Genomic DNA, 26,915 nt, shown 5'->3' with positions numbered 1-26,915 from the left:
CCACCGCTTAGAGCTGGAGCTGCGGTCCACGTGCTGAACCGGGAGTGGGGGGCGGGGGTGGCCTTGACTTCCCAGTGCCCCTCACGCTGGACAGGCACACGGGGAGTATGGGGAGGAAAAAGTGTGATCTCAGGCAAACCCTTAACCCCCCTCCCCCCCCAGACACATCACTTTATTTAGTCGCCCTACTGAAGTCCAGTGGCTCTGAGAAGCACGAGATGGGAGTCCAGCCCCGCCCCAGCTCCTCCATATGGGGAGCCTATGTGGGGTCTGTCCTGAAACACGGCCACCGCCTGTCTTCCTCCCCAACCAGAACTGCCCAGCGGATGGACACACATTCCCCTGTGCAAGCCTGAGATCGGGAACAAGACCTACGAGACGTGGCCATAGCTGTGAAGCACAGACAGCAGCCCCAGGGACCTCCTCTGACGGGTACAGAGGGGGCCACAGGCGTCTTCCCTCACTCTCCCCAGAGATGGGTTCCATTCTGTGGGGCTGCACAGCCAACCGAAAAGCCTCACTGTCTGAGGGGGCTTGCCAGGGGCCGAGTGACCCCCCCACCCCCGCCGACGTGTCACATGACAGAGGGCTAGCAGGTGGTTCCCTGACAAGCACTGGTAGTGGACAGAGCAGACGAGCCCTGCCCCTCTGCAGCTCTCTGGCCTGCCATAGAGAGCTTGGGAGACACCCAGGGAGCCAGCCAGCGCAGACGCACGCCGGCACCAAGTGCCACAGAAGGACCCAAGGCGGGGCAAGGGTGGGCTGTGGAAGGGACGTGCTCCGAGAAGACTCCCCAAGGAGGAGCCACTCCCAGTGAAACCTGGAGGAGGAGGAGCATCCAGCCACCCCAAGTGTTCCACAGCAACACGCCACCCTCCCTTCCCCCCCGCTTCATTTCAACGGCTGTTTCTTCCAACATTCTTACCTACAGGAGCTAGAAAAACGGACTTCTAGAAGGCAGTCATTGGCCTGATGGTTAAGACGGCTGTGAACCCTATCAGAACACCCAGGTTCCATTCTCAGCTCTGGCTCCAACCCTAACTTCCTGCCACACCCACGTGGGAGACCTGGACTGTGTTCCCAGCTCCCGGCTCTAGGTCCAGCCCAGCCCCAGCCACTGCAAGTGAAGCGTGGGAATGCTTCCCGTCTGCTTCAAGTAAATGATAAACAGAATTTCTGGAAAGAGAGCTACGAGCCCTATAACTCAGTAACAAAAGGACACGTGGATTTGCGAATAAGCACAAGGTCCCACTAGGCATTTCTCCAAAGAAGAGACAGAGATGGTCAGTGAGTACATGAAGAGAGGCTCCGTATCGCTAGTCAATAGTAAACGGCAAATGAAAACCACAGTGAGATACCCAACAAGAAGGCCAAAATAAAAAAGGCAGTAACAAGTGTTGGTGAAGAAGTGGGAAAAACAGAACTGTTGGCAAGAATATCAAATGGTGCGGCCGCCCAGGGAAAAGGCAGGCCTCCCTCAAAATGTTAAGTGGTTCCCATTCGGCTCGGCAATGCCGCTCCCGGTAGAGTCCAGATTAGGAGAAAACGTACCACCGACCCTTGAACGGCATCGCTCCTGGGTGCTACGGAGCAAAGCGGCCTAGAGGCGCACCAAGTGATGAACGGCTCAACGCACGCAGTCCACCCCGTCCCTCTGCTGAGCCACAGGCCACCCTGCAAACACCACGCTGGGCGCAAAGCGGATCACGGGGCGCCGCGTGCTGCAGAGGATTCCATTGCCGTCCAAGTCCAGACAGGCCCAGGCAGGGACACGGAGGAACAGCGGCTGCCCGGGACGGGGGGCCTGTGTGCACTCAGTACTGGGTTTCCTCTGTGGGGGGATGAGAATGTTCTTTGATTGACGGCGGCGATGGCTGCAAAGCTCTGAATATAGTAATGACGCCTGGACCGTACACTTTCAATGGGCGAACTGTTCGGTATGGGAACTACAACTCAACAAGGTTGTTGGTAAAAACCCTCTCCCGCCAAGAGCCATGCTGACCAAAGGTGTTTGGGCAACAGGTGCTGTTCCAGAGAAAGCCAGCTGGGGCCCCCAGAGGCAGGGCAGCGAGGACAGGTTTTGGCTGGCTGGTGCCCCCAGTGCACGAGGACTTCCTGTCAATCTGCCCATCTGCTTCCACTGGCAGGGGGCACGACCGGTTGGTTGATGGACACAGCTCCAATGTGGTTCAGTTTTATGGCAAAGCAACAAGCGGACTGTTTAAAAAAAATTCTCTTTTGGTGCCGCTGCATGGTTTAGCTGACGTCCTCTGTGTGTTTCTTATCTTGCCAAACACGTGAAATACCAGCTGCACGCAGAGCAGGCGTGGGGGACACGTTCTGGGGTGCTGAGCCCATGGGAGCACCCTGTGCACAGCGGGCTAGGCTCACGCTCTGTCTGTGCTGGGGTGTCACACAGCAGCTCTCACACTCTCCCGTGCCATGGTCCGCGCAGCAAGGAAGGGTGTCTGGGAGAAGCACAGAGGAGAAAAAAGGTGACCTGCACAGACGTCTGGAGACGCTTGTCAGTAGAGGCACTGAATGCACACTTTCCATTTGAATATGACTCAGCTGACAACTGTGAGAGAAAACACCAGTGTTCAAGGACGGCGTGGGAGCTCTGGGTGCGGACTCAGAGCAAGTGCCCGGCACGAAAATACCAGGCTACCGCCTGAGCTCTGCAGAACCTGGGGGCAACGACAGAATCCCATGCTCCGGTTTCACTTTAGAGGGCTGCACAGCAAAAATGAAAATGAGGGGCCAGTGCTGTGGCGTAGCAGATAAAGCCACCGCCTGCAGTGCTGACATCCCATGTGGGCACCGGTTCGAGTCCCAGATACTCCACTTCTGATTCAGCTCCCTGCTAATGTGCCTGGGAAAGTAATGGAGGATGGCTCAGTCCTTGGGCCCCTGCACCCACATGGGAGACCTGGAAGAAGCTCCTGGCTTCAGACTGGCACAGCCCTAACTGTTGCAGCCATTTGGGGAGTGAACCAGCAGATGGAAGACCTCCCCCACCCCCACCACTGTAACTCTACCTTTCAAAATAAATAAATCTTTAGAAAAAAATGAAAATGAGATATAGCTGGTTCCTTAGCTACATGGGAAGAAAAGCACCAGGAAATACTACTGAGACCTGGGAAAATGGGGTCATTTCACTGTTCTGCCAAATTCCTTACAGCCTGGGACAGACAGACAGGGACACACACACACACACACACAGCCAGGACATATACACATACACACGGTTGGGAGCCACAGACAACCAGAGTAGATAATGTCTTCAGTCTTCAGATAGCTGTAAAAGTTGGCAAACTGCTAAACACAGTGGAAGAAGCAAAAAGCAAGGAACAGTAAGTGGCCAGTTAACAGTAACTTCCTAATAAAATCTAGCTGAACCTGTCGCTGAAAACCCACCTATTCATGCCCTTGCTTGCTCTCTCTCTCAAGCAGATAAATTCTAAACTGATTTAAAAGGTCCTTTTAAGAAAAGTTAGCTAGATTATGCCATCCATGGCTCAACTTTTCCTTACCTTCATTCAATTAACGAACATTTGACCAGCCACTGTGTGTTATACAATTCATGGTAAATAAAACAGTCCCCAAGCTCGGAACAGGGGAGTATTAATCTTTAAAAAAAGTCTTTGTCGTTTTATATCAGTTAAAAAAAATTTTTTTTAATCCTTTTATCACAGTGGAACAGGGAGACCACCTGTGGCAGGCTTTCCACAGGAAAGTTTTAAGGGCACTGAACTGAGTGACAAAGAAAGAGAACCCTAAGAAATACCCAGAGACCTCCTGACTTTGAAGGAATGTCTTCAAATACTGCGTAAATGTTTCACAAAGCAAAGACAACACACAAACAGAACCAAGGAATTACCCAAGAGCTTCTGTTCTTTCCCGTATCAGAAGAGCCACATGGTTTTGAAAAAGGAAGACGTATCTAAAGTGACCGCAGAGACTCACTCTAGGAAGGCAATGAAAATCCTGGGTCGGAGAGACACCTGCGCCCTCCCAGACGCTGTCCTGACTTTGAGAACCCGACGTGGAGTTCCACTACTTACAGGCCACATGCTGAAGTTCAGATTTGTGGGCATTTCACCTTCTGGTTTGCAACCTGAGCTTGATCTCATCAAAGGGCCACAGAACCAAAGACATAGTGATGAGGGACACAAAGCTGAGCACCGCGAGCTGCAGGAGGCAGCTGGCCCCTCAACTTCACCCAGGAGAGCCACTTCACTAATTGCCACACACCACTCTGCCCTCCACAATGGTCTCCTTTTCTGATGTCCACTCTAAAGACATGCCTCGCGGTGCTTGGTTGCACGATGCTGCCTCCCGACAATGCAGGGCAGGGGCCTGGCGGGCCAGTTGCCTTGGCAATGAGGCCTGCACTTGGGACAGCCAGCGGGAGAGAGAGAAGTCGGCGCCTGCAGTTTCGTCAAGTTTTTCCCAGGGCGGGCTGTGGTCAGTCCAAACACGGCCCAGGACTGGGTCCAGCTCACTGCCCAGCCAGAGCCAGGAGCGCAGCCCGAGTGCAGGAGGCTGAGACACAAAAGAGGCGCTGACACCTGGGCAGGTGCCCTCCTCTCTCCACATAGGGACGGGCACAAACACCTCAGCCCTAAGGGAGATGGGACAGGCAGCACCGGGGAAGGCACCCACGCGTGGCGGCCAGCAGAGTGAGCCTCGGGACAGGGAGTGGACAGGCAGATGCTGCTGGTGGCCTCCCCCAGGGGGTTCATTCCCTGGCTCAAACAGTCCCATACCAGAGCAGAGCAGGCTGCTGGGCGGGCCTTTCTGATGAACAGCCGTCACTCCCAGCTGAGCCAGGACAGGGGCTACTTCTGAGCGGGGAGCGCGTTTGGCTTTCAAAGAGGCCTCTCAGGGTACACTTCTTGTGCCCAGAATCGGCTGCCAGGTGCATTCTAAACAGCTGTGACTTTCCACGTGAGCGAGAGACCTGGCGCTTCCGGTGAGAGGAGCCCAGCACTCCCTGCAGAGAGGGGCAGGGCGGGCAGGGATGGTGTGGGCGGGACTTGGGGCGGTGCTCGGCAGGTCAGCCCCCACCAATGGCTGGCTGGCACACAAACTCCCTGTAAGCGACACCGTAAGGCTCAGCGCATGGCCCAGAGGTTCTGACAGCTGCAGTGGACACTCTGAGGACAGAGCTGGAACCCCGAGGCGATACAACCATGGTGACCCCTGACCCGGGGAGCCCGAGTCCTTGGGGCAGGCTTCTCACTAGGCGGGGACTCCTGACCCGCTCCACCCACGCTGCGCTGCCCCTGGGGCACACAGCTCGGCCAGTGCAAGAGCTCAGCAGAGCACTTGGCGAGGAGGGTGTGAGTAGCCGAAGACGCCATGGCTTAGGACAGAGGAAAAGCGAGGGGTCCTCCCTGCACATCCTGGAAACAAAGGGGCAAGCTCAGGCCCCAGTACGGAACAGTCCCTGGGCTCCCTCCCCGCCCCCACCGCCAGGTCCTGAGCACCCCTCCTTGCTCTGACCTAGAGACACCCAGCACCCCAGGCTGGTGCCTTCTCAGTACCCCGGGCAGGGCAGCGGGGCCAACCCTCCGGGGCCGCCTTGCACAGGACACTCAGTGCACACCTTGTCACCCCTTCAGGGCCCTGGGGACAACTCCAGGGGACTGTCCTTACCTCCTCCGTGCAGAGCAAAGTCAAGTCCTCAACACCTTCCCACTCTCCCATGCAATCTGCTGCAACTTGAAATAAAGGCAGAGGATTCTCCGTCTGGTCTGCTGATGGGTGTCACAACAAAGCCTCCTTAACCACAGCGTGGCTGGCCCAACCTCTGGAACTTGTCAGCAAAGAAGGGGCGACCAACCACACGCCAGGACCTCAGCCATGGCACCAGGGTGCTCCGACCCAGCTCCTGCTTGGCCCCGGAGCCTGCAGGCCCCAGCCCAGGGGGTCAGCAAAGCAGGACAACGCAGGCCCAATCAGCACACGGCCAGCACTGGGGTAATCTTCAAATAGTTTTAAAAGGTAAAGCGGGGAGGTGGGGGGAGAGCGGGTTTGGTGAGCATCTTGAGATGTGCCAATTACACAGGCTCCAAGCTGCAGGGTCCATGAGACGTTCACTGGCACACAGCCACAACTTATCTTGTGTCGGCAGCGTCTACGACAGCGTCCACACTGCACAGGGAAGTGGCAGCGTGGCCTGCCCCAGGAACATCCGCTCCCCTACAGGAGGAGGCCTGCAGACCCCTACCCCAGCCCATGCTGTCCCCGTCTGGAGACGCCCCCTGACCCATGGTTCCGTGTGGCTGACGCCATCCCGAATGTCACTTTCTGAGTGGCCCTTTTCAGAGCAGTCTGTCTAGAGGAATGGAGCCCTGCTCACCCCATGCCCCGCATCTGAGCACTGTCGTGTTCACTGGCCAGGAGCCACCCTCTCAGGGCAGCAGAGGCTTCCTGAGGGCCACCTCTCCTGCACCTGCCATGCCCACCACTCCACGCATCATGCAGGCCAAGCAGGCATGGACCACGGGGATGCCGACATGCCGGTCACCTAAAGGGAGCCAGGCTGCCTGCGGTCTCTCGCCCCAGATGAAGCAGTTTCAGAGGTTATATACGACAAGGAAGCAGGGCTGCGAGCCACCAACAGGATGCATCTTGTGCCAAAAGGGAGGGGGGAAACAGGGCTGACCACCGCTCGGCTTCCGGGCATAGAGGGACAGGTGCCTGGCACCGGCTCCAATCCCCTACCCTGTCTGTCTGGGTTCGTCGTGGGAGCTTGGCATTCCAGGGACATTCAGCTTGGATTAAAACACAGCCCGACGCCTATTAATAGGACGGTCTTGAAAGCCTAATTAAAAATAACAGTCTGGCATTTGCAAACACCTATAAACAAAAATATTAACAGCTGGCCTAAAACAGCAACAGTTACACACTTGCTCCCTGCTCAGGTGGGTGACAGGGTGCACCTGTCTTCTCCCAAGTGTTTCAATGGCCCCGGAACTCACAGCGCTTTTAAAAGTGCAAAACAGCGGCCGCCTTACCTTTCACTTCATCAGGAACTGGCTTTTCTCAAGTTACTCCAATTTGGTGATGGGGAAAATCACTACTGTAATACTTTACCTGACACATTTAAAATAGCATTTGGGGGGCTCAGCGGGTTAATGCCCTGGCCTGAAGCGCCGGCATCCCATATGGGCACCGGTTCTAGTCCCGCTGCTCCTCTTCCGATCCAGCTCTCTGCTATGGCCTGGGAAAGCAGTAGAAGATGGCCCAAGTCCTTGGGCCCCTGCACCTGTGTGGGAGACCCAGAAGAAGCTCCTGGCTCCTGGCTTTGGGTCGGCACAGCTCTGGCCATTGTGGCCATCTGGGGAGTGAACCAGCAGATGGAAGAGCGCTCTCTCTCTCTCTCTCGGAAGAGCTCTCTCTCTCTCTCTCTTTTTGCAACTCTGACTTTTAAATAAATAAATAATTCCTTTAAGAAAAATCAGAGGGAAAACGGGATCTCAAAATACTCTAGCTATAAGCACACGCACGACACATGAGGGCCCCGGAAGGAAGCAAGCAGTTGACGGTCTCCTTACGGCGCTTGCTCTTTGCCCAGAAAGCAAACATGTGGGACTGTGCTCCTGCAGTGCCCGTGCTGTGGGGCCCAGGGGCGTCTCGGTTACCTCCGCGTCCTGCTCCTGGAGGCGGTACGTCCTGTGGAGGCTCCGCAGTGTCCGGGCGCTCAGCGTCTTCTGCTCCAGGAGACGCTCCAGAAGCAAGACAAGCTGGTCTGGGAGAAGCTGGGGGCACAAAGCAGACAGCCCGTGAACAGGCCATTTGGTTGTCGAGAGATTAACCCAAACGTCAGACCACAGCCAGCAAAGCTGGGGCAACCTGGGCACTTTCAGCCTGGGTCTGAGACACCTGAGGACCGTGGACTCGACTCTGCTCAGACCCCGGGGGCTACACCACTCCCCAGAGGCACTGCCTGGTGGGGTCTGACTACACTCTGCTTTCCATGGCTTCTCAGCTCTATTCCCAGACCAAACTGGTGCTCACCTTAAACACCAGCATAGTTTATGAGGTCCCTCCACAGCAGGCACACGCCAAAACCCGTCACTCAGTCCAGACAGACCCAACGAGCCTTCCAACTCCAGTCAAGCATAGGCGAGTGTGGTCGAAGAATCAGCTCTCATATTTCCTTTACCGCTAAGCCCTGCAACTACACCTGCCTCGCACCAAGAAATAAGGGGCAAGTCATGAAACGTGAACCCTGTCTCATAATCCCTTCATTAAACGAACTGTTATAACAGATCCAAAAATGCGCCTGTATCTACATAGCTCCACACACCTGTGTATCCGTATTCCTGGGCGTTCACAGAACAAAGTCAAACGTGGTGCTACCAAAGGACAGTCTTTACGTGGCACAAAAACAAGCAAACCGATGTGTGGACTGACAGTACTCGTGCCGGCAAGGGTTCATCGGCCCGCTCACCGCTGCACTGCACTGCACAGCACCACTGGAGGGAGGACCAGTCAGGTACAGGAGGAACAAGGTTTTACAGGCACGACCATGAATTCCACCATTCCCAACACTTCTCTGGCAACTCACCCAAATGTGCAGGCCCAGAGGCCAACCGCATCAACAGAATATTCCCGCCAACACCCGCACTGTGACTGTCACTGTGTCACTCCACGAGCGATGCTTTCTACTGCTGGGGTCTCTCTCTCTGCCCCCAGGCAGGTAATGTGCCTGACTGCTCCCCCACTGTCTGTCTGACCCAAAATGCGCATGCTGATTGAAGCACGAGGGGAAAACTGAGAACCTCCGGCTGACAGACCGCACGCACAACACTCACCACGGCACTCACAAAGAAAGCCTTTCTTATACATGCTCACCTCCGAGTTCTAATAATTACCCCCCAACTTCTGCAGAGAAACAGGCTGGTGGAGACGCACTGCTCGTCCTCACTGCGTGAGCCAGGCCCTGGATATTCTCAGGCCGACAGGAGGAAGGAGGCACCTGCGGCAGCCCGGCACTACCATTAGCACTGACCTGTGAGGTTCTATACAAGGACCAAAGGATTACTAACAGTTGCCTTTCCAAGAAGTCACATGCCTGTGAGACGTTTTAGGGATCAGATTACCACACAGCTCCTACCGACAAAGACATCAGCCTTCCATTTTCTATGGTTACGAGGCTGCTCTTCTGACAGCAGAAGAAACCCTGCTTTGTTCAAGAGGCCAGGTGCAGGGCCCCAGGCTGTGGCGAGCCTCCCAGGTAGGGGAGCCCTGAGCACCAGTCCCGGTAGGGGCTCCAGCACGCAGGCCAGAGCTGACTTTGTCCTTGGTCTTCCCTGTTGGCCCTCCTGCCAACAGGAGGGGTCCTCCTGCGGGGTCCCCCTTGCTCCCTGCCTCCCCCTCCGACATCAGAGGGCAGCTGAGCTCCGAGGGCACCCCAAAGGACGCCCCTGCAGGCGCCTGCTGCAGCAGCCCAGCCCCCTTCTGCTGTGCCCTTAGGGAGCCACACTCCAAGGACAAGAACTCCCAGCCACGTGTGGCGTGGCAGGGCCCCAGAGTGGGTCGGGGGTTGGGGAGGCTGCCTGCTCCACACCCCCCACACCCAGTAAGAGCATTGCTGGAGACAGACAGTAGGAGCCCCTCAGACTCACGGGATGGCTGCTTTCTGGGAGAGCGCCACTCTGGGCACCAACACGCCCTGATCTAGCGCAGATCCCCCACCGGCTCGGGATGGGGCCAGTCTGCTAACTGAATACGGCGGGGACCAGCCCTGCCAATTTGCAGAATTACAGGAAAGGAACGGGCAGAGAGGCAGGCATCTCCCTGTTAGGGGCTGGTGCTCACAAAGAGGTCTATTGTCGGAAGGCAAACGCCGCGGGGGGACTTGGTTTAAACTGCAGACCCTTGAGAAGGATGCTAGCTCGGTCCTACGCCCACCCCAACTGGGCTTAGCCAACCAACCCAACTCCAGCTCCACACGGAAGAATTACTGAAACGCCTGAGCTCACTCACACCTGTTGGTCCGTCTGTCCATCCGTCCATCCGTCCCTCCTTTCCCCGCCACGCCTGCCAGCCTCTTCCAAGCCGAAGGGGCACGTATCTGGGCGGACATACAGCAGGAAGGCACTGGAGGGCTCCTGTTCTCCCCAGAGTTTACACAGTGGGACTACGCAAAGTTAAGCCCCCTGACTTCAGGTAGACGGAGGACCTTCGAAGGCAGCCGGGCCTGGGAGGATCTTGAATCAGCCTAACAGGAGAGGGGTACAGGGCAAGGGCGGGCCCAGCTCCTCCTCCAGCCGGGGCGTGACCGCACACTGATGCAAGGGTGGGCTGGTTCAAGCCACCAAGGACCCACACGGCTGCAGCGCTAGGGCACTCTGGCTGGTGCCACTCTTCAGGATGGACTTGTAGTAGCAATGGCTCCCATAAGCAAACCGGGACCATCTGGCTTTCCCCAGTACCTCTCATCCACAGCGGGGGAAGGGGAAATGTGGTTTCTGAACAATGAGAAAAGTAGAGGAAAATCCATGGGCAAATGCTATCTTACGGGGGGGTGGACAACAGAATCAATTGTCTTTCACTCACAAATAAGTGAACACGACATCGGTTTCCAGAAATGAGATTAGAGACCGTGAGAAGAGGGTATTAATGCAAAGACGCGGTAAGCAGTTACACTTTAATGCAGTACATTTCCCCTGTTAAAAATCAACATTTGCTCCCTGTAAAGCCGGCCTACAATGAAATAGGAAAAAAAAATGTGTAATAAATCAAAATGTTTGCAAAGCAACTGAAAGATATGAGACACCAGCAAATGTGCTCAGAGGCAGCCCTGGGCGGGGGACCCGCCCTGGCAGCTGGCACAGGCGTAATGGGAAATGTTGTGTGGCTCATTCCACTCCCACCCACGTAGAAATCAAATTAAATTTCACATGACTCCTGGGCCAACTGTGTTCTAACAGGCAGCGCTACAGGAGATGGACACGGAGTGATCAGGGAAAACAGCGCCCGTCTCTGGGCGTATTATCTCCGAGAGGGCTGCTCCTGTAGACATTACTTAAAGAAGCAACTGCCTGCGTTTCTGGGGGTCTAACAGTGCTCGCATCCGCGGCGCAACGGGGACAGGAATAGAAAGCCTTTTTTCCTTTCTTTGCATAAACAAGGAATTCATGACGGGTTATTATTTTTTCCATATGGAGACCGGCTTTCAGTATTTTTAAAACGCATCTGCCTTGGAAACTTAGACAAAATAAGGCTGCCAGAGTCATGGGAGTACTTGAAAGAGAACTTCACGGGGCCCGTGCAAAGCTCACTGACACGAGCACAAGGAATAACATGTGCAGGGAGGGTGACCAAGGACAAACACCGGGTGCGAGGGAGCTCCCGAGTCTGCACGCTTGCTCTAAACACCGAAGATTCCACGGCAGATAACTGCTGAGAAATGTGCAAAGAAACCAGTCTGCTTCATCCTTTTTCCAACTCAACTAAGAGCTGAGACAAGCTGCGCAACTCCGGAGCGGCTTTAACAAGTTCCTACGCAGACCCTTGGGAAAGAAAGTATGCATTTTTCCAAATCCACCCTCCTGACCTACCAATGGCAGGGAGCAAGCAAGACCAGACTCTTCCTGCAGCCTCCCACTGCTGTCACGGGGGCATCACTCACCCCTGCGCGCCACAAGACCACCCACACAACTGAAGCCCTTCTCCCATTAGCAACAAGACACAGAAACGGCCGCCTGCTCACCTCCTGGATCACAGAGTGTCACGGACACGGCTCACGACAGAGCTTCTGCGGGCAGACCCTGGGAACCAGGCCCTGGTGCTCCAGAGCCCACACCCCTCCGGAAGCCAAGAGGGGCCCCTCCCAAGGGGGTGGCCAGGGGTTCAGGGAAGACGCTCGCACCAAGAGCCAGGAGTCTGCACAGCCCCCAGACAGGCAATGAGCCTGGGACAGACGCAGCCAGCGATTGCCAGTGGCGTGCGTTCTATTATTACCCCATTATCACTCTGGGATCTGTGCCTAAAGGAAGCCTGCTTCCTCCCTGATGCCATTTCCTTTGATCCTGGCTCGAGACTAAAAGCGGATCAATGGGGGCAATACACATGAGGCCCCTCCCTCCCTCCGTCTCTCTGAAACTCACAGAAAGATCGATTCTTCCCAAAAATGGTTAAAAAATGCTCAGGGAGCATTCTTCTTCCAGAAAAGCATTCTCTGCTATATTTGTCTATGTTACTACGGCAGGAAGTGTTTACATGGAACAGAACAGAAGATGTGGGGGAGGGGTCGACCCCTCAGAGTCTCCTGCCTGCCCCAGACTCGCTGGCTGGGGTTCCACAGAGGCAGGGTCCCGGCCAGGGGGAGAGCGGCCGTCACAGCACACCGGAGCGCGGTTTTCCTCCACCTCCTGGATTCAAAGGGTCATCTCAGCAACTCCCCAGGAGCCCCCCTTGCCGCCAGCGGCCCCTGGGGCTGCCCTCACCGTCCACAGGTGTAGGAGGCCAACAGTTCCCACCTCCCCCTCGCGACTACACCCGGCCACTGGACGCCAGACGGAGCCTGGAACCGAGGAAGGCCGAGTGACAACCTCCGCCTTGGGCCAGTTCGCACGTGGTGACCACAGCCCATGGGGGCAAGATTAAGACATTGACAGAGTTAACAGAGTTCCCTTCCCTCACAGCCCCCAAACAGCACGGCCCTCTGTGAGTCTCAGAACCCCAGCGAGGCCGGCCCCCAGCTCTTGCCCGTCCCTGGCCTGTTCTTAATAGCAAGCATTTGTTAAGTGACAGAAACGGACAAACGTGCTGACTTGGGCCCAGGCTGGAGCCTGCCCGAGCGCTGCCGTCAATGGGCTATGGGGACGGCAGTAAAACCTCGCGTCTACAGTGTAGTGACTTGTATGGAGGGACGACTGGTTTGAGTTACTCCTGAAAACCAAACTTACGGAACAAAGGCTGTTCTGTAATTTACATGGTGTGGCGAAAACTTGACACGTCTGAAAGAACCGCCGAAACCCAACAACGCGAGTTCACGTTACTCGGGACACAAAATTGGATTTGCCAGGAAATGAACATCACCAAAAGATGAGGAATGAAAAGCACCCCCCCCCCCCATACAGAAAAATCAGTCAATCTGCAGGTATGCATCTAGCACAGTTATTTTTGGCTGCCCAAGATTTTAGGGAGAATAACAAGTCAGACTTCGAGGGAAAAAATTACAAGCGGCAGCAAATATCCACGGAGAAAGTCCATTCTGTCTTTGGGAAAACAATTCTAACAGCTACCATTTAAAAAGGATACTGCACTTCTGTGTCGTAACACTCCCCAAAGTGGCACCGTGGGGACTTTTGAACAGACACCGTCATCAGCAGACGGTACGACGCTATCTCCTGGCCTGAATCGTTCTCACGTTTGGAGATTGTAAGTTGGAACTTTCCCGTGCTGCTGTTTCCTCAACTTTTGCACCAAAGTACTACCTGATCCACAGGCAATCTGACATGGTGTGAAATTCATAAAATAAAATCCTACTGTCAACCAGATCTCCCATAACTACGTGTACGCTAACGTCTTACGCTATTACACATGTTACAAAATAAAGCATGGTGAACACTCAAGAAAGAAAATTTCCAAGTATTTTACAAGATGCCTGGGCCTCCGAGGCTGCCACAGGAGCGCAGGACCCACTGGGGCGGAAAGGACTAACAGTCTTGAGCTCTGCGCTTCCCCAGATCAGTATTCAGCGTTCGTGAAAAAGGTGAACTCCTTAGAGGGTCAGTCTGCTCACGCCACCACAACAGAATGATCGGTGTGCAGCCTAACAAAATGTTTTTTAAGATTGGTTTATTTTACTTGAAAAGTGGAGTTAAAGAGAGAGACAGATCTTCCATCCACTGGTTCACTCCCCGGTGACTGCAAACAACCAGGGCTGGGCCAGGCTGAAGTTCAGGACCCAGGAGCTTCTTCCGGGTCTCCAGGTGGGTGCAGGGGCCCAAACACTTGGGCCATCTTCCACTGCTTTCCCACGCACATTAGCAGGGAGCTGGATCAGAAGTGGAGCAGCCAGGACACGAACGGGCAACCGTATGGGGTGTCGGTACCTCAGGCTTAATCGGCTATGCCACAGTCCTCCCCACGCCCACCCCCACCTCCTAAGAATTTCTGAAGAAACAGGACCACTGTAAAGCATCAGAGGATCCTCTAACTTTTCTTACAGTCACAGGATGCTGCTGTTTTATTCCCTTAGAATTAACACTCAGGCCGGCGCCGTGGCTTAACAAGCTAATCCTCCGCCTTGCGGCACCGGCACACCGGGTTCTAGTCCCGGTTGGGGCGCCGGATTCTATCCCGGTTGCCCCTCTTCCAGGCCAGCTCTCTGCTATGGCCCGGGAAGGCAGTGGAGGATGGCCCAAGTCCTTGGGCCCTGCACCCCACGGGAGACCAGGAGAAGCACCTGGCTCCTGGCTTCGGATCAGTGCGATGTGCCGGCCGCAGCGGCCATTGGAGGGTAAACCAACAGCAAAAAAAAAGGAAGACTTTTCTCTCTGTCTCTCTCTCTCACTATCCACTCTGCCTGTCAAAAAAAAGAAAAGAAAAAAAGAATTAACACTCACCTAAATTAACCCTAGTGTACTTAATAGAGGTGTACTTACCCTGAATCAGCACATGCATTTTTACGACTCTTAATTTGTCAGTAGGGGTGTTTTGTGCCTCCATATTCCAACGACACAGTAACTTACACCCTCTCGAGTCCAGCAGATGAAAGCGCCTTTACCGCGAACACTTCCAGCTGGGGTCCCACGGGTCAACACAGGCACGCAGTGGACGACGACGCAGCTCTCAACGAGGACGGGACGAGACTACTGCTGTGGCTTGGTGGCTTGCCGAGGAATGTTGCTGCTGGGTGGAAGGCAGCGAACAGGCCACGGCCGAGTTTGTGTAAGCCACCGTCTACAGACACCTAGGACACCTCATGCGGTCTGTCCTGAGGGGCTCTCCTCTTCCTGCCTCTAGCTTGAGCTGAAATACGCTTCTTCAAGCATGCCACAAATATTTCCTAGACGGAGGGACGATCTACTTTATGAAGAAATGCATCAACAATTCAAGCACATGACCCACCGAAGTGCTGAGTCAGTGAACTGGATATCAGGTGCCACACTCCAGTGAGTCCAGTGAGCCACAGGAGGCACCCAGAAACCTGCCACTGTCTCTCTAGCCCAAAGCATCACCATGCTTTAACGTCACGCACCCCAGAATGCACACGTGAGTACTATACAAAGCTGAAGCGGACACCATTCAATAGGAAACACATGACGTGGGCCCACTGCCCATCCCATGTGAGCACTGGCTAGTTTCAGCTTCTCCACTTCTGATCCAGCTCCCTGCCAATGTGCCTAGGAAAGCAGAGAAGATGGTCCCAAGTGATACAGTCCCCACCTCCCATATGGGAGACAAGGATGCTGTCCCTAGCTCCTGACTTTGGTCTATCCCAGCCTGGGCCATCGTAGCCATTTGGGAGGTAAACCGGCAGATGGAAGATCAATCAGTGGATCTCTCTAACTCTTCCTTTCAGAAAAATAAATCTTAAAAAAAAAAAAAATAGATCTGAGCAAGCAACCCTCAAAAGTTTTAGGTTTTAAATTTCCCAAATATTTTGTAGATAAATACAAAGCAGTGTCAGTCACATACTCAGATTTTTCTGTTGTCATGTACAATGTAACTATGTAATATTTTGATTTTTTTTTCCCAAGGGAAGAAACAGTAAAGGCAATTTCATTCAAACTCAGAATTTCTACTTATCTTTCTCTAACTTGCTATACAACTCCAGGTGGTCTATATTGGATTATTACAAATTTGTGGTTTTTTTTTTAAAGATTAATTTATTCATTTGAAAAGCAGAGAGAGAGAGAGAGAGAATGAATTTGTCTTCCAACTGCTGGTTCACTCCCCAAATGGCTGCCAAGACTAGGACTAGACCAGGTTGAAGTAGAAGCCAGGAGTTTCTTCCAGGTCTCCCATGTGGGTGCAGGGGCCCAAGCACTGGGGCCATCTTTCACTGCTTTCCCAGATGCAATAGCAGGGAACTATATCAGAAGTGAAGCAGCCAGGACTTGGACCTGTGCCCATATGGGATGCTGGGGCTGCAGACTGTGGCTTAACCCGCTGTGCCACGGTGCCGGTCCCTCAAATTTGATTATTTTTAGTAAATAACTTCATCAACACCAGATTCTTCTTTGTAACATTTGGTCGGATTTTTATATAGCCCTATGTTCCCAGGGAAAAGTAATCCCAATCTTGCAAAAAAAAAAAAAAAAAAAAGTCATTGTACTTGTATATATAAATAAGCAATCCTTAAGAATATTCAGTCTGAAAACATGGCTTTTCCTCTCAATTACAAGGGATTAGCCAAAGGGAAAAATCCTAAGCTTTTAGCAGAAAATACCATCTTTAGAATCTTATGCTCAAAAGATAGGAAAAACTGAGTTCAAACAAAACTGAATTTGAGTCTATTAATAGAATGTCCGTTTCTAAGGCAGCTCCTTCAGGCCTGGGACCAGCTGCAACTCCCAGCACGCAGCACCCTGCCCCAGACGGACAGTGGAAGGGAGGGAACGGGTGTAGTGGCCAGAGCAGTGCGGAGCATGGTGGTCAGAGCGCGTGCAAGCCGGCAGTCAGCGGGCAACTGGGCGATTCACACGACTCCGTGAGGGGCCGGCTTCTGCAGAGAGCCGAGACCAAAAGTTATTCTCAACTCTGAACTAGGACACATGCAAAAAATAGAATTTCAAAATAAAAACTCCCATTTATCAACTCACCAACATTCTGGGCAGTGACGGATCTGCCTGATGGCTCCTACTTTTAAGGCGAGATGACCAAAATGCATCTTTAATGGCAATGGACTGTAACCAGTGAGATGATGGGTTTCTGTGATGTTTTTAAAACAAATAGGGGCCGCTATTTGTGCAGTGCCGGCATCCCATATGGGCGTTGGTTAGAGTCCTGGCTGCTCCACTTCCGATCCAGCTCTCTGCTATGGCCTGGGAAAGCAGCAGAAGATGGCCCAAGTCCTTGGGCCCCTGCACCCGCGTGAGAGACCTGGAAGAAACTCCTGGCTTCAGCTCCAGCAGCTGTGGCCATTTGGGAAGTGAATTAGTAGTTGGAAGACCTCTTTCTCTCTCTGCCTGCCTTTGCCTTTGCCTCTCTGTAACTCTGCCTTTCAAATAAATTTAAAAAAAAAATAATAAATAAGTGTACAAGAGGAGTACCAACAACCTGTTCTGAAGTAGGTGCAAAAACTCAATACTATCTCCTAGAGACATCTGCCTCTTTGCTTTCCACAGACTGTCAAAATGAACAGCTTGAAAAGAAAGGCCACAGAAAACATGTCAGAGTTAGGGTGGTAACAGGTGTTCCAAGGTGAGAAAGAGGGGCACAACACGTGTGGGGAGGACCACGTCAGCCACCCTGATCCCGTGGGCAGACAGACACACACACGCACACACACACAGAGACGAGGCGGGCGGCCTAACTCACAAGGCGGCCTCACTCCTGGGCGTGTACTCTGAGGTCTAAAACACTAACATTCCATGGCTGCCAGTCCCTCTCCTTGTTTCTTAGGCACACAGTCCAGACGATATAAATATCTTTTTGGCCGGGCTTTACTGTCGGGCGTTTTCTGTCAAGCTGACCCCAGGCCCACTTGTCTACAACGTGCCAGGTGACTTCTGTCACAAAGCTGACGAAGAGACACCTGCTTAGCTGTGCGGACACCACAGAGGGTCGGGGGGGGGGGGGGGGCAGGTGTGCAGGGAGGCCGAGGAGGGCCACGGGCCAAACCACCGGCCTGGCTGCCGGGAAGACAAAGGCAGCCAGTTGTTTTCTTCGGGCAGGACTGCGCTGGGAGGACCCAACCGCACAGTCCGCTCTCCACCGTCTCGGATCCACTCCACAGAGTGAGTTAACGTCTGTGAGGCAGAGGAGCCACGTGGTGCTCCACTTCTGTCCACTTCTGGACTCTGGTCCAGACAATTCGCACCCTAGATCAACTTTTGTCAAGTTTTACGAGGAGCGGGGCACGGCATTCCCTTCTTCAGGGTCACTCGGCCGCTTTGGGAATTTCACATAATCGGGGTGTGTGTGGGGGGGAACAGATTTCATTTCAGAAGGGATGGTAGAGAACAACTTCAGAGTTTCCGTTTTCCTTTTGTTTTTTTTCTCTCTCTCTCTCCAATTTTTTTTTTTAACTGCTTTTCTCTCTTCTGCTTCAATACCAGATGGTCTGGAGGGCCAGTGTTCTGTAGGAAAGACAAGTGGCTGCCCTGCGGATGTGTGCCACTGACAAGGTGAAACAAACAAGCCACGGATACAACAAAGGAAAAGAAGCCGCGTGTGGGGTCTGCTTCGGCCAAGGTTCCTTGCTGTGTACAATTAATTCATAAATTCACTGTACTTCCCATGACCAACTCCCAGCTAAACAAGGAGACTAAAATAGCGCCCCAAACATGCTCTTTTTAGGACACGGTGTCTACTCGGCTGTGGTGGGAGTGCAGACGTCACAGTCTGGGGGCCTGACACTGACAGGTCATCAGCGAACCTGACCTGTGGCTGTGTCTGGATTCAAGGGCTTGTAAGGCATTCAGCAGTAGCCAGTCTTCAGAACTGCAAAGTGGACACTCCCGGCGGAGCCGGCTAAGGACGGGGTGGAAACTCCCAGCAGCTCTGGGGCCTGCTGGCTCAGCTGCAACCTGAAATCCCAGGCAAACCCCGGGCATCCCTAACAGATCTCTAAGGAAATTTCACACAAGTTGTGTCTCAGCACACCTATTCTTTACCTTGAATCTGTATCACGTGGTCATGGGGGGAAAAAAAGCAGTACTGTTTTATTGGACTAGTTAGTAGCTTTTGATACTCCGGAACAAAATTCAGGAATGACAGAAAATGCGAAAGCATTCTTGAAGTTTTCTGATTGTTTAAATGTTAATAGGAAACTACACTTTCTCTTAGTAGTCCAATTTATTTGTACAAGTTAACTTAGAATTTACTTAAAAAAAAAAAAAGACAGAAAGTGTAAGAGTTTAGAAATTTTTCTTCTATAACCAAAACTCGGAAAACCTTAAAGTACGCTTTTCTGGCCCTAAGGCTGACTTTGCAGTCTCACGGCTCCCACCGCATCCCAGCGCCCGCACACCCCAGTCCCTCTCCCCACTCAGTGCGTTCCAAGGCGGAGCCGCACTCAGAAAAACCACGACCCCGCGAGTTAACTCCGAAGCTCTGTGTCTGCTGCCCTCGCCGGAGAACCCCACCAGGAGCAGCGCTACCCTCGGGACGGACACCAGCCCAGCCCGAGGACACCCGCGGCCGGCGGCGGCGAGACCCCCGCGCGCCCCAGACGCAAGGACGGGCGCAGCCGGGCAGCCGCCCTCCAAAAACGAAAGCCGACCTGTTGCACGCTTTCTGAAGACAACTCCGGCCCGAAGCCGTCGCGAGCGTCACCAGAGTCCTGCCGGATCTGGGCTTTAATTGGGGGGGGGGGGGGGGGGGGCTTTCCAGGGCGCGCCAGGACGCAGGTGTCCGCCTGCCCTTTCTCCAAGCACCGACCGTCGCAACGACTCCCGTGCCCTTGGAGGCACCACGGGGGAGACGTCTGCGCCCGGCAGCACCCCGCGCGGCGCGCGCAGCCACGCCAAGTCCCCTTCCCGCTAACGCCGCCGCCCGCCACGGGCGTGCGGGCCACATACCCAGAAGAGGTCACCTTTGTTCCCGTGCTCGAGCTCCGGCGGCGCAGGCCCGGAGTGGGGAGGCGGCACGCGAGGACGTGAGCACGCCGCCTCGCAGGTCTTCACGCACGCCGGCCGGCCGGCCTGGGGGACGGCGGCGCGGGGGCCCGCAGCACCGGCCGCGGGGCCCGCTCCCTGCACCTGGCCCGGCCCGCCGCCCACTAATACCCTCGCCGCCGCACCGCGCACCGCCCTCTCCGCTCCAGCCAATCCCCACCAAGGCCGCCGCGCCCGGCCACGCCCCGCCGCGCCCGGCCACGCCCCGCGGGCGGCCACACCCCAGGCGGAGGGCCCCGCCCCGGACGGTCGGCTCCCCACCCCGCAATTACTCTAATTAGAAGTTCTCGTCTCAGCGCTCTAACAATGTACAAACCGGTCCCAGCACAGCCTGCAATTCAGATGGCTTTGAGAACAAAGGCAAGTCATAGCTGTAGCAATTTCTCCTCTAATTTACAGAATGCGAGGACTTTCACTGCACGTGGTATTTAAAAAAAAAAAAAAGTTTTAAGCCTCGAGCGTGTGCGCACCATTTCACCAGGATATTTGCGTTTTCTGTAGGAAAACAGCACGCCATGCTGCTTACAACAAAGAAAAAAAAAAAAAAACTTCTAAGTCCGAAGTCTCCTGCAGCGCACACGCACCTGGTTTCCCTTGTGCAAATCTGCAAGAGGTTGAGAGAGGCGGGAGACCTAGTCTCTTACAGCTCACGGAGCACGTGAGTTAAGTGCAAGCCGGCGGGGGCACGTGAGGTCCCTAGTTTCCCATCCTGCAGTCCGCCTTGGCCCCGCCAAGGAAACGTAAAACCCCAACCACTACCAGGTGAGTGACTGCTTCCAGAATCCGGGGGAAAGTTAACCTGGCAGGCAGGCAGGCAGGCAGGCACAGGGGAGAGGCACTGGCATTTCTTGGAAGGTGCACCTCCCAACAGAATCACATCAGGAGGAGTTATCAGGCCTGTTCCCTGGACCATTCCAACGCGCCCCCCAAGCCCAGGGTGTGAAACGCTTTGTCTTGGTTTCCAGCGCACAGTGCAACTCAGGCTGAGCCGGACTCTCGCGGCGAAACATGTGCTTAGAAAACTAGGGAAAAGCCTTCTCCTCCTTCGACTGCCTGCACTGGTTTCAGCTTTCATCAGCATTCATTCTGAAGAATTATCAAACAACTTACAGGTTTACATGAAAGGGTAAAAAAAAAAAAATCACAGGCAACAAACTTTTACATGAGAAAAACAAAAACCATTATTAAAATTGACCAAAAACTCGATTATGTAAGTCTTCCCTCTCCGTGTATTTTTTTTTTTTTGCTACAGATTTTAGTTTTTTAAACATTTCAGTTCTGCATGGCTTTCAGTTCCATTCCAGGCATTTACCAGGATATGCTCTAAAACATCGATTTTTAAGTGTAGGAAATTTTTAGTATTTCGCATCTTTTCTTCCAAAACACCATTTTTGTTGTTGTTGTTGAGGCTGTTTGCCTCTCTACATGTTAAACAGGACGGAGGAACACAATTTAAAGTTTAATTGTAGCAACAGTTCTAAACGTCAATTTTTTTTTTTAACAAGAAAATCAACTAATTTTAAGTTAAAGAAGAAAGCAATAAACAGTGAAAAACAACCGCACGGGCTTTCAAATCGAGTATGTGGACCTAAACGTCAAAGTGGAACGCCCTAAAAATCAAGATGACATTGTTAGCGTGCTTAATGACCAAGAAAGCCGGGTGCCTGGGGCGCTGAGCCCTCGAAGGGGCTCCCAAGCACTACCTGTACGTGAGCTGCACGTGCTGAGCGACTACAGACGGAGGGCGAGCGCGCACTGACAGGGAGCTCCAGGGTGCTCCCTCCACACTTCCCACCGCTGGGAAGACGGAAGCCTTTCTCGGACGCCTGCCTGGAAACCGCTAACGACACGAACGCGCTTTGTGCGGGCTTTCCAGTGCCCGGCAACATTAAGATCGCTCTCGGGAAAAGAGCCTTTCTCCGCTGGGAGACCTCATGATGTCCACCCCTTTAGAAAACAAACAGGAACGAGCGGCGTGCAGAGGCGGGAAGGGCTTTGACCAACTCCACGAAGATACTCCTCCAAAAGCAAGCGCCCACGGCCAGGCGCGCGTGCTGTCGGCCTCACCGCTCGGCGCACACGTACTGCAGCCTTTGTTTCTGCTCCCAGAGCTGTCCGTCAAGTCTGCTCTTTTCCCGAGGCGGTGGGGAACCGGCCTCGGGACAAACCGCCGTCTCCACCGCACCTCCTGCTCGCCCAGATCTGCCCAGCTCCTCGGCGCCTCCCAGACTACGCGTTCCAGCTACTTTTGCAATTACCACACCCACCCACCTCCCCTTTCGGAGTCAGGCCGGCGGCCCCGGCTCACGAAATACTCTCTTTTCTTTCCTTTACGTTCCCCTATGTGGGGGAACGTCTGCCTCCTCTCCGACCACCTGTCCGCCAGGCGCGGCCACTCCCGGCGGCACCGTCCACTCCGCGGGCGCCGCCGGGCGATGCGGCCCTGTGCCTCCCCGGGCTGTTCGCTCTCCACCGACCAGGGAGCCCGTCTCTAAAAGCGAGGAAGGACCCGAACTGGAAGCCGGGGAACGACGGCTGTGAACCAGGAAAACATTCAAGTACCTGGCTCTGCGCAGAGGGTGGCGCGGCGCAACCCTGGCCGCGCGCAATGCTCCTTCAGGCCCGAGGCCCAAGCCCCGCGTGAGGGGGTGCGGGGAAGTGTCGGGGTGGGGGGTCCCAGAGCGCCCTTAAGCCAGCCCGGCTCCAACGGCGAGGGCAGCGCGGCCCCGGGGTCCCGTCACCGAGCGGGCGCAGACCGCGTCCCGGGCACAGCCCCTGGCCCGCCGGCGGCAGCGAGCCCACGCTCCGCGGGTCGGAACTTGCAGTCCTTTCGGAACCCCGCCTGCAGACCCCGGGGGCGCCCAGGGCCCGGGCTACTCCAGCCGACCCGACCCACTTGTCGAGGGCGCCCCCTCCCCACACTGCTCAAAGGCCCACCGTGTCCAAAATGTGGGACCCAGGAGGTGAGACTCGCCACCCCACAGAATATAACCGGGTCGCCAAATCCACCGCCTGCGACCCGCAGAGCCTCGCCTTCCTTGAGGCGAGTGCGCACCGAACCCGGCTCCGCCGGAGACGCCCCCTCCCCTACTAAGTCTTTTCTCATTCTCACCCTTCCAGATAACGACCACCGTAGCACCCGGGGTTGCTACGTTCCCACGGAAGCCCGTCCCGCCACACGGCGGAAAGGTGCGGTGCTCCAATTTGGGGTGCCTTTTTTCTGAACTCCCACCTCCGCCCTCACCCGGCATGCGCCACAGCCAGTTCTGAGGTAATGGAACCTATCTCCTGGCGGGATCAAAGTTGCAATCTTGTGCCCATTAGCAGTGAGTCTTAGCAACTCAATGACGAGAATCTGTTAAAATAGGATCAACTTTAAAAGGGAAATTCAAAGATAATACGCTTGTTTTTAAAGCCTCACACCATTAACTTCACAGGCAGAGAAAAGCCATTACAGGTAAATGTCATATCTATTTCAGGGACATTGAATTGGGAGGCTGCTGACAGCTTTATGCAAATGCAGGGGTGCTCTCCCTGGGAACTTCTCCCAGCTGCCACCTTGCATGCAGACAGGGTGCCCATCACCCACAGGCTTGGGAGAGGCAGCTGCGGACACACACATGACAACTGTGGGATGTGTGTACTGAGAAGGGTGTTTCTGTGTGAACACGGAGTTCTCGTTTTTTATTAGAGGCTCTCCTCTAAATTGAGGTGCTAACAACAAATTATAGTGCAAACATTCACAAGACAAATGACTATTAGTTCAATTATTCACAAGTCAATAAAGCTATGGTACCTGGATCATTTCTCTGAACAGAAATGCCAGTTTCTCCAAAGCTGAAATTATAAATGATCTGTATCCACTTAAAATTTCCCTTTATGTCCAGCAGTTGGTATCTTAGTACAGTAAAACAGAAACCCCATTTAAACTAAATGACAGTTTCTCCTATTATACCATGTATGTGTGTGTACATCTATTATTTTTCTGATAGTGGTTTTAAGAAGCTACAAAGCTGGGGCCAGATTCGTGGTATAGTGGGTTAAGCCACAGCCTATGATGCAGGCTTCCCATATGGGCGCCACTTCCTGTTCCAGGTGCTCCACTTCTGATCTAGCTCCCTGCTAATGCACCTGGGAAAGCAGCAGCAGATGGCCCAACTCTTTGGGCCCTTGCCACCAATGTGGGAAACCTGGAAGAAGTTCCTGACTTCAACCTGGCCCAGCCCCAGCCGTGGTGGACATTTGGGGAGCAAAACAGTGGATGGAAGATTTCCCTGTCTCTAACTCTTGCCTTTCAAATAAAATAAATCTTTCCTAAACCTGTGAATATGCTGGGTTACCTAGCAAATGGGAATTGGTTGGAGTTGGAAATAAAGTTGCTGATCAGATGACCTTCACAGATTAGTGCCTGAATTATCCAGGTGGGTCTAACGTCATTACAAGCATCCTTTTAAAAAAAGCATTTTTTAATTTTTATATTATTTATTTGAAAGGCAGAGTTAGAGAAACATCTTCCATCTGCTGGTTCATTCCCCCAGTGGCTGCCATAGCAGGAGCTGGGCTGATTCGTAGCCAGGACCCAGGAGCTTCTTCCGGGTCTCCCACATGGGTGCAGGGAGCTAGATTGGAAGAGGAGGCCGGGACTCGAAATGGGCGCCCCCATAGGATGCCGGTATCTCAGGCGGTGGCTTTATCTGCTACGCCACAATGCCAGCCTCACAAGTGTCCTTGTAAATAAGGAAAAAAAACGAAGAAAGAGAACCGGAGATGGCACCTTGAGAAGACATGAGCCCAGAACATGCCGGCTTTGGAGAGGGAGGAGGGGGCCGTGAGCCGAGGCACTCGGGTGGCCTCCGGAAGCTGAGATGGCCAGGACCTGGACTCTGCCCTGGAGCCCTGGCACGAGCCCAGTGAGACCCACTGTGGAATTCTGACCTCCAGATACCATAGGAGTACAGATTTGTTTTAGGCCACTAAACGTGTAGTCACATTTATTATGGCGGTGATAAGGAAATGAAAAACCCGAGTCCCACGTTCTTTCTAGGGTGAGCCTCCTCGCTAAGGTCCCTTGAAAGCTCTCAGCTACAAGGGCATTCAACAGCTTCCTGCTTCTAAAAGGGAAAGGGTTTCTTCCAGGTCCTTCGCCCGGTCCCCAAAGATGTAGTTTTATGGGTGATTTGCAGCCCAGCCCCAGTGGCTGAAAAGTGTGTTGGGGTCAGTGGCCTGGGAGGGCTGAGGCCTGGATGGGAGGTCTCCAAGCTGCCTGGGCCTGGTGTTTCGGTGCCTGGCTGCTTCCAGAGCGCCACCAAGCCAGGGCACGGCGTGTCAGTGCAACAAAGGACACACATGAAACAAAGCGCCATGGGCAACTGCATCTTGATCAAATCTAAAAGCGATTCGAGTTAATAAGTAACATAACCCTACCACCTTTTCATGGGTTTAATTATTATAGCCAGTAAGGAACATTCAGGCCATCCCTGTTTAGTGATGTTTTATTTACCCCTAAAGGCTAAAGTCTTCATTAAATGCAGAAGATTTGTGTTCAATTCAACACATATGGTGAGATCACAGCCTGGTTTATTGTGCTTTTTTTTTTTAATAGTCTTTCTCCCTCCTCTTCCAGTATACACACACAAACGAAGAATCTTCAAAAAGTCCATGGAAAATGCATGTTGGGAAAAACTGTGCATCTAAGAATTTTTTTGCCCTAAAATAAACATCTTTTTAATTCCACTTTCTCAGATTTTTTTTTAGGTACCCTCATACATACGCGCCAAAGGACTCTGAATACACAGTATAGAACCACAGTCTGGCAATACCAGAATTTTCCATTACTACATAATAGATTCAAAAGACAATCTGATTTCTGAATAGTTGCCCTTGTTCTCAATTTCTCTAGCACAAACCAAGCTTCTCATGAGGCCATTTTACTACAGTGTTGAAGCACAAGGGTCTTCTTTGCCCCCCCTCGCCCCCCGCAGTGTTTCATTCCAAGTTCCTAAATGGCATAAGGCTTTCTGTCTTTAAAAACCTGATGACGTGTCTACACAGTATAAGGACCTGGGTGTGTGTGTGTGGGGGGGGTGTCCTATTATATACGGCAATCCATGTGGCTGCAAGATCAGCACCTATTACTTTTTATTTTTTTTTAATGTGTTTATTTGAAAAACAGAGAGAGAGAGAGAGAGAGAGAGAGAAATCTTCCACCCTCCGCTTCAGTCCCCTGGCACACCCAAGGCTGGCCCAAGCCGAGCCAGGAACTCCATCTGTGTCTCCACAAGGATGCCATCAACTGCTGCCTCCCAGGCACATTGGCAGGAGGCTGGATCTGAACTGGCGGTGACACTCCATCTCAGGCACTCCTGATACGGGATGCAGGGGCCGCAGCATGCAGCTCCAACCGCTGTGCCACAACGCCTACCCTGATTACTTGCTTTTTCTCAGGCCTGATTACAATGTTCCCAAGAGAAAACAGTTCACCAGCCGTACATTTCTAGGTAAACTCTTCGCTGAGGAACCATCGGCAGTACCATTCTTTACCATGTCTTTTATCGGAAGCGATGTTTGCAGCTCATCTATCACTCGTTCCAATTTTAGTATGCGTGCTGCCGAAGCGAGCACTCGTCCCGCACCCAGATCAGTGTTTCTACCTTTGCTATTATTTGTGGAGCAGAAAAGGCGTGGGGGGAACTGGATAATCCCAAACTCAGGCCCTGCACCTATATCAGAGGGAGGATGAACCGGAGGCACCTCTGCTGCAGGTGGCCCTGGCTCCAGGAGGAAACCAGGAAGGTCTTGCCCATCACTGGCAGGCATCCCTGGAGTCCACACATGGTCAGATACAGACGGGAGGACTGGGCCGGCATCTGCCCTTGTGGTGAAGACGCCAACCAGGACACCCACATCCGATATGGGACTGCCTGCACTCAAGTCCCAGCTCTGGTTCCTAACTCTAGCTTCCTGCCAATATACACTATAGGAGGAGGCAGAGGATGGTTCAAGTAGTTAGGTGCTGGCCACCCAGCGGGAGACCTGGACTGAATTCCTGGCTCTCGGCTTCAGCCCCAGTTGCTGTGGACGTTAGGGGGTGAACCAGTGCGT

At 53.5% G+C, this 26,915-nt stretch overlaps 1 protein-coding gene across 15 annotated transcripts in view; it reads right to left on the bottom strand.

Annotated features, from left to right (window-relative positions):
- Nucleotides 1-26,915, bottom strand: part of AOPEP (aminopeptidase O (putative)) — a 407,649-nt gene that overhangs the window by 45,508 nt on the left and 335,226 nt on the right. For 13 of the 15 annotated variants that reach the window (XM_062208534.1, XM_062208541.1, XM_062208543.1 and 10 more), the window contains exon 14: nt 7,653-7,769. The exons of the other annotated variants lie outside the window; for them this stretch is intronic. In XM_062208534.1, coding sequence (XP_062064518.1) covers nt 7,653-7,769 — 117 coding nt within the window. The remainder of the gene's footprint in view (nt 1-7,652; nt 7,770-26,915) is intronic. 15 annotated transcript variants of the gene reach the window in all.

The sequence above is a fragment of the Lepus europaeus genome, chromosome 12 (genome assembly GCF_033115175.1).
Source record: "Lepus europaeus isolate LE1 chromosome 12, mLepTim1.pri, whole genome shotgun sequence".
NCBI lineage: Eukaryota > Metazoa > Chordata > Mammalia > Lagomorpha > Leporidae > Lepus > Lepus europaeus.
This window is presented reverse-complemented; position numbering and strand designations above follow the sequence as displayed.